The 10,996-nt window shown below is 32.2% G+C and overlaps 1 protein-coding gene across 1 annotated transcript; it reads left to right on the top strand.

Annotated features, from left to right (window-relative positions):
- Nucleotides 1-252: 252 nt before the first annotated feature.
- On the top strand, nucleotides 253-9,909 carry LOC129084530 (olfactory receptor 6C1). The gene is made up of 2 exons (XM_054590723.1): nucleotides 253-260; nucleotides 8,967-9,909. The coding sequence occupies exons 1-2, from the start codon at nucleotides 253-255 to the stop codon at nucleotides 9,907-9,909; spliced, it is 951 nt and encodes a 316-aa protein (XP_054446698.1).
- Nucleotides 9,910-10,996: the final 1,087 nt, after the last annotated feature.

The raw sequence follows: 10,996 nt of genomic DNA, 5'->3' as shown, positions 1-10,996 counted from the left end.
AGAAGAGGCAAGCACCAAACATGAATAGAGGACTCATGGGCATGGACAACAGAAGGGGATTGACTGTGGTTGTTGGGTCGACGAGGTAGAGAGCAATGGAGAAAAAGACAGGGCAACTGTAACTGAACAACAATAAATTTTTTTAAATAGGCAAAATACCTGAATAGACACTTCTCCAAAGACATACAGTTGGCCAATAGACATATGAAGAAATGTTCAATGTCGCTAATCATCAGAGAAAAGCAAATTAAAATGAAAATGTGATACCTCCTCACACCATTCAGAATAGCTACCATCAATAAGTCAACAAACAGCAAGGGCTGATGAGGATATGGAGAAAAGGAAATACTCATGTGCTGTTGGGAGGAATGCAGATTGGTACAGCCACTGTGGAAAGCAGTATGGAGATACCTCAAAAACTTAAAAACAGAACTGCCCTGTGACTCAGCAATTCCACTTCTGGGAATTAATCCGAAGAAATCTGAAACACTAATTTGAAAGAACATAAGCACCCCTATGTTCATTGCAGTATTATTTACAATCTCCAAGACATGGAAATTAGCTCAAGTGTCCATCAGAAGATGACTAGATAAAGTAACTGTGGGACACTTCCACAGTGGAATTCTGCCTGGCTATGAAAAAGAATATTTTACCCTTTGCAACAGCATGAATGGACCTGGAGAACATTATGCTAAGTGAAATAAGTGAGTCAGAGAAAGAAAAACATATGATTTCACTCATGTGTGAAATCTAATGAACAAACTGAACTAACAATAACAAGAAAAACTGACAAACTAAAAGATAAAGAGCAAAATAAAGATAAAAATAAATTTAAAAAAATAGTAGTTTCTTGAAGTTCAGGTCAGAACAATGTTCATGTCATATTGAAAGATCAAAGAGATAAAGAGAAACTTATTTTACTTATAGCAGAGGCTGTAGAAAACTTGCATGCAACCAAGCTTGTACTTTCTCTATGAGAGAGGCTTTTATGTAGTAGATAGAGGCATATAGTAGCAGTAGATAAGGGTAAACTAATGACAAAAATGTCTCCTGAAGTATATTATGAATACCTCACAACTCGTATTTTAAGTAAATTGAGAAAAATCTGGGATTACATTTCTGATTGGAATCGTTAAAAGTATCAGAAAGTAAATATCTTCCCTATTTGTCAATAAATGTATTTTTATATTTCTCCCATCCAAAATTTTATTTTGTTGGAATAAATTGCAGGGTTCCCAAAATTATCACTTTATCATATTTATATTATTACTAATTTTATATTTTAATATTTCAGTCATTTAAAACACAGTAATAGTTTCTGCTTTTTGATTTGCCAGTTTTGCTGATATATTGTGACCAAAAAAAGTGTCTATTCTTAAAGGAAGAGAATGCTCATTATCCAAAAAAAACAAAAGAAAAAATAAGATGTAATGCAGTTTTGATTCTTATCATCTATTGGCCCAATTCTTGCTATCGAAAGAAAATAATACAATAAATATTGAAATCTTATAGCACAGATAAAATGTTGGTTGCTAAGAATAAAGAGAGAACAAGCAAATAAAAGTCATATAGTTTACATTTTAGCTATTTGTGATTTCTAAAAGTTAAATCTTAAAGAGAATTCTATTTATTCTAATTATTTAGTGTTCTAGAAGGAAGGCAATGAGATATTGCAGCATAAAAATCTGCCTTATAAGTTCCTTCTTGTCCTCAGTCAAGTTTAAGAGTAAAAAGCCAATGTGAACACAGTAAAAAAAGTCAATTGTTAATTCAATTCAGGAACATAAAAATGATATAAATGAGTCATGATGTTGGAGAACTATATATTAATAGCTATATCTATGTGAATATTAGTATCACTGGCTTCTGCCTTCTTTCCCATAAATTGAAAACTTTACTCTTGTTTACAACCAAGGCAATTCTAGTCCTATATGTCTGTTATTGCAAACACATTTATTTATGTTGGTCATAATTAAAAATAAAAATAACCATATTATTATTAAGCTCAGGAATTGCAATTGGGTTATCACTTTCCTCCAGTTCTTTTTTTTTAATTTTTATTTTTAAATCATGTTTATTCTATTACAGTTGTCTCAATTTTTCCCCCTTTGCCCTCCACCACCCATCCCACCCCCCACATCCACAGTCAATTTCCATCTGTTGTCCATGTCCATGGGTCATTCATACATGTTCTTTGTTTAGTCCCTTCTCCTTTCCACCACTGTCCTCCTTCCCCATCCCCTCTGGTCATTTTAAATCTGCTCCATGTTTCCTTGCATGTGGTTTATTTTGTTCATTACTTTATTTTGTTAAATAGATTCCACTTACAGGTGAGATCATATGGTATTTGTCTTTCACTGACTGGCTTATTTCACTTCGCATAATATTCTCCATTTCCATCCATGATATCACAAAAGGTAAGAGATCCTTTCTTTCTTTTATTTTTTAAAATGCAGATTGATTCTATTTATTTACTGTTTTAAATGACAAGATTCATTATAAAATATCTAAAAAATTAAAACATTATAAAGTCTCACCAATTAAAACAACATGACACCAGCAGGGAAATAATCAAGTGGATCAATGAAATAAAATGAGCATTCTAGAAACAAATGTTCTTTATGAGACAGTAAAGTTTGTAAATGGCATCTGACTTAAAACTCAAAATTAGACATTTCAGTTCTAAAAGTATGTAATCCTGGAAACTTGAATACAATATCTAAACCATGGGCATAATTAATGAATATTGTTATAGAAACATAACTGAAAGATATGTTGCACACATAGAAAATTTGGTTACATGTAAAGGTTTTCTGTAAAGGAACTGATGAGGGGAATTTTAACATAAATTTCTGAATACATGTTTCTTTTTCAATAGAGGATGTGTAAAATTTCCCTGTCTTAATAAGAGTGAGTGGATAGTGTAAAAGTGCTTATGGGAAAAAAAGTTCATTGCTTCATTTTATTGGAGTTATACCAATATTTAAATCTTCACAGTATTTCTACTGTTCACTTATTTTTTTCTTTTTGTTTTGTTTTTGTGAATAAGTTTTTCTTAAAGAAAATAAAAATCAGCATAAGAAATCACACAATGATAACAGAGTTTGTACTTGTGTGCATATCAGATAACTCAGCTTCAGGTCGTAATTTCTTTCTTTTTATTTATAACTTTGTATTCAGTGTGACTGGAAACTTGACCATCATCATCCTCACCTTCATAGGCTGCCATCTAAGTATTACTTCCTCTGAAATTTCTTTGTCTTAGAAATTACATTCACAAATGTTTCTATCCCTAGATTTGAGGGGGCAATCATTACTAATGTCAAGACCACTTACTATAACAATTGTTTAGTTCAATTATTTTTCTTCATCTTCATGGTTGGGTCTAATTTTTTTCTCTTAACTGCCATTCTTTTGACCATTATGTTGACATCTTCAAGCATCTTCATTATACCACCATCATGGTCAAGAAACTCTGCACCCTGCTTGTGTTTCCTTCATAGCTAAGAGGATTTCTTACCATCTTCCCACCATTCACATTGTCCAGTTAGATTTCTGTGCTTCCAATGTAACATAATTTCTCTTAGGACTGTTTCCCCATTTTACAACTCTCATGATCTATTATAAGAAATCTATTTTCTTAGTCATGCTGAAGGCATGTATGTCTCATTTTATAAACTCTCCTTGTTTAAAATGTGTAAAATAAAAATAGACAGCCATCATTACTCTTATGTCTGCTGGGAGTTTGATAGAAATTTCATAAATACTATCTCTTCTATAAAGAACATTTATTTTGTATCATATGCTGAGCCAGATATATTATATATTATTTAATCTTCACAGCTCTCTGGCAAATTAGATAAGATGGTGATGGTGATTATTGTTGTTATTTTAATTTTACAAAACTTTAAATTGATGCTCAGAAAAGTTGAATAATTTGTTGGAGGTCCTGAACTGTAACAGCCAATAAGATAGCCTGATTTGAAAAAACAAAACACAAAATTCTCAAGAACCTACAAATTTTACTTAGCTTTTACTAATGACCTGCATAATTTTACTGGCTTTTTAAACTGACTTTATCTCATTAAGATGTTATTATGTTATAATAAGTCTAGTCACAGAAGCTAATAACCCCTAATATTATACTTCGCATATAAATTCCAAAATGAATCAATCAAAATAAGAAATTCTTCAACTGACATTGCTGGTGAACCAGACTGAGCAGGAAAAGAAAAGGCATAAAATATTAGCAGTATTTTAGCACCAAATATTTTTATTGGAAGCCAGATTAAAAATAATAGAGTTAATAAACATACTTAGTGCAATGTGATAGATTACCAGATTTTTTAACTGGAAGGGAGTATTAGGTAGAAATCTGTATTGGAAAATAAGATATTTGGTTGCTAATCTCTGTCTGACAAGTAATGTAGAGGAAAACAAACTTCGCATTTAGTGTTGTGGTTTGCTTGTTGCTATTTTTTCTGTCTCCTTGGACACTGACCCCCAAGCTTCCTTTTCAAATTTCAATACTAGTGTGTATTACCCTTTCTATTCCTTAGTGTGTTGTGCATATTTCTGTTTTGGCGACTTCAATTCACTGAATTAGTCCCCTTGAGGCAGTGTCAGAGAGACTAGATAAAAGATGAAGTACCTTGTACAAGAAAAAGCTATATAGAAAACAACACTAGAGAGTTTTAAAATATTTGATATTTTTTCAGTTTTATATATTTGTTCTTTTCTCACTCTTTATGTCAAAGAAATATATTCCCTCTGGATAAAATGGGAAATTTAATACAAAAATATTGGCAATAGAAAGCAAATTTTTTAAATGAGAGGAAACATTTTCAGAAATGTTGGTTTCCGTGGAATACAACAATGACAGCTGCCAATATTTTTCATATTCCAGCCATTCTGACTGTTAGTGAGCCTTTCTGAAAATTAGAGGTAAGTTGGGCATAAAGAAGGCAATGGGGGAAATTTTGGACAACTATAATAGCATAAACAATAAAATATAATTTATAAATAAATAAATAAAAGTATTTTACTCATCAAAAAATTCCTTTGAGCTCTTAGAAGGAAAGGAAATATGAGCATATATTAATGTGAGGTACTACTTTTATTTCAACAAGTCAACTAAAGGCAAATCCCTTGACATATTTACTATGTAGACAGCTTAAAATCTTAAATTGTCATATCCTGGCTAAAAATATCATATACTCAAGTTATATAGTCAACAGTATATCTAACTATCCATTTATAGAAATGAACCATCTTTTAATGGAAGTCTTATAACTAGATGTCTTTTTTACTCTCTCAGCTCAACCAGAACCAAAAATTGCCTGGTATTCCAGCTAGTTACAAAAACAAAACAAAAACAAAAAACCCTCACTTTCAGTTGAAGATCCTATATAGATTAAAAAGAGAAAAAGAAACAAATGTTACTTTTGTAATTAGTTTGAAACAGCAATGGAATTATCCCAGTCATTCTCCAAAGAATGGCTTTGACCTGAGATCATAAATCTGGGAATGCCTCTAGAACTCACCTGCACAGACCTTTCTGCTTCCACATAAGTGCTGGTGACAATGTCCTACTCACTGCTCTTGGCTAAAAAATAACCAGACCCTTCCACGAGGTTAAATATTTTCTATGGAAAAATCAAAGAATATTCCATTTCCTTTGGTTTATAAATATTTCAAAGAAAATAACTTCTATCTACCAAGAAACTAGAATAATGTCATTTAAAGATTAAGGCAAGGGGGAAGAACTGAGGGAGGGAAGGAGGGATGGGGCAAGGGAAAGTGGTGAGGGGGAGGCAGAGACAAATGTATTTGAAAAAATAAATTAAAATAAAATTTTTAAAAAAATAATAAAATTAAAAAAAAAGATTAAGGTCAATGGACCAAAACCAAAATATGATTATTAAAGTATAACTTGTCAACAGTGTCATAATTGCAGAGGAAGGGGGATATAAGGGAAATAAATGATAATGGAAAAATGTAATAAAATAATTTTGAAAAAAGTATAACTTGTAAGGATATTGTATCTACTTATTATCTATGCCTATGTAGAATGATACTGTGACTTTAGACATATAAGAATGAGAAGCTCTGGCCAGGTAGCTCAGTTGGTTAGAGTGTCATTCCAATACACCAAGGTTACAGGTTCAATCTCTGGCCAGGGCACATACAAGAAGCAACCAATGAGTGCATAAATAAGTGGAACAATAAATAAATCTCTCTCTCTCTCTCTTAGATCAATAAGAAATATTTTTAAAAAGAAGATAATGAAAATCTCCCAAATCTTATCATTGATTCATCCCTTACTAGATCAACTTTTAATTAAATTAAGTTAAATAATATACATTTGGAGTTAAATTTTGTAGCTGTATATATTAAAAAGTGTAAAAAGAGCTAAGTATATTTTGTTTTATTATACAATTTAGTAATTCTCTATTAAATAAAGGCAGGAAATTATGATTTCTCTGTGTGTTTCTAATTGAACATAAACTGTGAAGTACTTTATTTAAGAGAATAGATTTGAATTTCAGATAGTTGGTGATTATATTTGACATTTACCAGTTATGTGAGTATATCTAAGGTACATACCTCTCTGAGCTTCAATTCTTTATTAGGGAATAAAAATAGTTTCATGGGTGTGTTATAAGGACTAAATGAGAGAATACATAAAAGTCCTTAATATTTCACTAAGATAAAAACTGCTTTTGCTAAGACACAACTACTATCCTTCCCAAAATTGGGAATTAACTCCAAGTAAAAGAAAAATAAAGTAAATAAAAAGGCTCTTCATAAAGTATATTACACACCATATGATTTATAGAGCATTTTCATTTATATTATTTAAATTATTGAGCAAAAAAAAAAAAAAGAGAGACCTAGCTGGTGTGGCTCATTGAATTGATTGAGCACTGGCCTGTGAACCAAAGGGTTGCCAGATCAATTCACAGTGCAGAGCACATGCCTAGGTTGCAGGCCAGATCTCCAGTAGGGGGTACACAAGATCCAACTGCACATTGATGTTTCTTTCCCTCTCTTTCTCACTCCCTTCTCTTCTCTAAAAATAAATAAATAAAATCTTTAAAAAAAAAGAAAAAAGAGAAAGAACTCATGGACACTGACAAAAATGTGGTGATTGTGGGGAGGAGGGAGGATGGTTGGAGGCGAAAGAGGATATAGAGGGGATAAACAGTAATAGAAACAATAAAATTAAGAAGAAACACCCTTGAAATTTCAATCGCATTTTTTTAAAATTAAGTTTATTGGGGTAACATTGGTTGACAAAATTATATAAATTTCAATTGCTGGTAGGGATGTAAATTGGTACAGCCACTATGGAAAACAGTATGGAAGTTTCTCAAAGCATTAAGAATAGAGCTATCATAGGACCCAGCAATCTCTCTTCTTAATATCTACCCAGAAAATTCAAAAACATTTAGTCATAAAGATATATGCACTCCTGTTGGTAGAAATGCATACTGGTGCAGCCACTGTGGAAAACAATATGGAACTTCCCCGAAAAACTAAAAATGGAACTGCCTTTTGACCTAGCAATTCCACTGCTGGGATTATACACTAAGAATCCTGAAACACCAATTCAAAAGAATCTATGCACCCCAATGTTCATGACAGCACAATTTACAATAGTCAAGTGCTGGAAGCAACCTAAATGCCCATCAATAAATGAGTGGATGAAAAAACTATGGTACATTTACACAATGGAATACTATGCAGAAGAAAGAAAGAACTTCTGCCCTTCAGGATAGCATGGATGGAACTAGAGAGAATTATACTAAATGAAATAAGCTAGAGGGTGAAAGACAAATACCATATGACCTCACCTATAAGTGGAACCTAATCAACAAAACAAACAAGCAAGACAAATATAACCAGCAACATTGAAAGAAAAATCAAACCAACAGTAACCAGAGAGGAGGAAGAAGGAGGTTAACAGGGAAAAGTGGGGAAGGGTCAAGTCAAAGTACATGTATAAAGGACCCATGGAAAAAGCCACAGTGGGAAAGGGTTGAAGGTGGGAGGTCAGGGTGGATTGGGCAGGGGAAAGTGGTGGCAGGAAAATGGAGACAACTGTACTTGAACAATAAAAAAATAAATTTAGAAGTAAAAAAAAATTACCTTAGAATGTAATAAATAATAAATTAATAATGCTTTAATTCCATATTTTTTATTAATTTTCTTTCTAGTTCAAATTGTAGATAGCCAGTTAATGAATTGAAAGTGTGAAGTTATTAGTTGATATTCATCATAGACCCCTGCAGACAGTTACTATTTCTAAAATTATTATTGAATGTGATTGATGATATCCCCTTTCTCTTGATTTATTTCTATGAACACTGGTATGAATGCTGGGAATTGAATTAGCCCATCATTATTGAAATGATAAAATATAAATTATTCAGATTTCTCCAGGAAAATAGTCATCTAAAATAATTGCAAAAAAAGTAAAAGGTATCTAATAAAATAATCCTTTCAAACACTTGATGGGTCTTCTTGAGGAGTCTTTGTTTCATTCAATCCAAGAGAAGTTACTTTTTTATTAATTAAATTTACTGGGGGTGACATTGGTTAATAAGATTATATAGGTTTCAATATACATTTCCATGATATATGATCTGTACATTGCATTGTGTGCTCACTACCCAAAGTCAAATCATCCTCTGTCACCATATATTTGACCCCCTTTATTACCCCTTCCAACTCCCTTCCTTCTCTAATTACCACCATACTGTTGTCTGTATGTAAAAGGGAAGAAACCAAAGGACCATTGCTATTACTAGTTCACTTTGAATTTCCCCTGATGGTGAAATAACATGCTGTTTCAGCTAAATTCTTGTTCCGCACTTGAATAGTTGTTAATTCACAATTCATGGTATGTTTCTTGTGCTTTCTCCTATAGATACGGCAGGAGAAAAACAAAAAAGCAACTGAAGAATGAGAAACCATACAGAAGTAACAGAATTTATCCTCCTGGGACTGTCAGATGACCCAAAGCTTCAGGTGGTGATCTTTACCTTTCTGCTCATCACCTACATGCTCAGCATCACTGGAAATCTGACCATTATAACACTTACCCTGCTGGATTCCCACCTCCAGACCCCCATGTATTTCTTCCTCAGAAATTTCTCCTTATTAGAGATTTCATTCACAACTGTCAGTATACCTAAATTCTTGGGCACCATTATTTCAGGTGATAAAACCATTTCCTTTAATAATTGCATTGCTCAGTTATTTTTTTTCATTCTCTTGGGAGTCACTGAATTTTACCTTCTGGCTGCCATGTCCTATGATCGTTATATTGCCATTTGCAAACCTCTGCATTACATGACCATCATGAATCGAAGAATCTGTATACTCCTTGTCTTCTGTTCATGGCTAGTTTCATTCTTAATCATATTCCCTGCACTCATGTTGCTCTTGAACCTCGATTACTGCAGATCAAATATTATTGACCATTTTACCTGTGATTATTTTCCCCTCCTACAACTTTCTTGTTCAGAAACAAAATTTCTAGAAATAATGGGGTTTTCCTGTGCTGTGTTTACTCTAATGTTCACTTTGGCATTGATATTTCTGTCCTATATATATATCATCAGAACAATTTTAAGAATTCCTTCCACTAGTCAGAGGACAAAGGCCTTTTCTACATGTTCATCTCACATGATTGTCATCTCCATCTCTTATGGCAGTTGCATTTTTATGTATATTAAACCTTCAGCAAAAGATAGGGTGTCCTTGAGCAAGGGAGTTGCTGTGCTGAACACCTCTGTAGCTCCCATGCTGAACCCCTTTATTTACAGCTTAAGGAATCAGCAAGTCAAGGAAGCGTTCATGAACATGGCAAGGAAGGCTATTTTTCACAAGCAAATGAAATAATATGGTGAAATGAATTAGAGACACATGCAGGAAAATTTAAAACTATAAACATGAAATTTCAGTAGCTTTTTCAAGTCACAATGAACTCCCTGTCATCCTTGTTCATTCTTTTTGTTTTTTCTGTTTGTTTTATATATTTCCCATTTAATTTAAATTATTTTATTTATGTCTTTCCGACTGTCACTCTTCTGAACATGTCACAATTTTTAAATTTATTTTTTGAGTTATGTATAGTTGGTATAAGTCTTATAATGATCATTAATTTCAGGTGTACAATAAAACAACTTCTTAAACAATAATTATTTTTAAAAGTGAAATTATATTTTGAGTTTTGTTTAGGAAAAAATAATCATCAGAAATGAAAAAGACACTTTTAAAATATGACATTTTACTTACTGAACACAGAATATACAATTTTATGATTTTCATTTATATTTGACAGATATCTTTTCACTGTCTTTTTTCTCTAGGAAAAAAATTTTAAATGCCTTACAATTTACTGCAAAATGTAAGTGCTTTCATTTAAAAGCCAAGACATACTACTTTTTTCTCACTTTAATATGGTCTGTCCATATAAGGCAACTATCAGAAATAGTATCCATTAGATATGTAGAATAAGATCATTCCCTCTAATTCTATAGAAAGTAAGTTCCACTTCTGACTGGATTTGTTTGAAATAGTGCATATATCCAAATTATTTTATTCTAAATTTTAAATCATTTTTATTGTTTTCTACTACACTTGATTCAATTTTTTCCCCTTTGCCCTCCTCTGTCCATCCCACCTCCATCCCTGCTCCCACAGGCAATCCCCACCCTGTTGTCCAAGGCCATGGGTAATTCATACATATTCTTTGCTAGCCCTTTCTCCTTCTTTCCACCATTCCTTTCTCTCTATTTTTTTTTCTGGGGAAAATATTGATTTTTTTAAATGTCAAAATCCATTATAAAATATTTAAAAAATTAAAACCATTATAAAGAGTCAGCAATTAAAACAAAATGACAACAGCACAGAAATAATCAAGTAGATCAATGAAATAAACTGAGCATTCTAGAAACAAATGTATATATGTGTCTAACAATATAAT

The sequence above is a fragment of the Pteronotus mesoamericanus genome, unplaced genomic scaffold, assembly GCF_021234165.1.
Source record: "Pteronotus mesoamericanus isolate MK-2021 breed Mesoamerican mustached bat unplaced genomic scaffold, CSHL_Meso_final scaffold_21, whole genome shotgun sequence".
Lineage (NCBI taxonomy): Eukaryota > Metazoa > Chordata > Mammalia > Chiroptera > Mormoopidae > Pteronotus > Pteronotus mesoamericanus.
The sequence above is the reverse complement of the archived record's forward strand: the minus strand, read 5'-3'. Positions and strand labels throughout refer to the sequence as shown.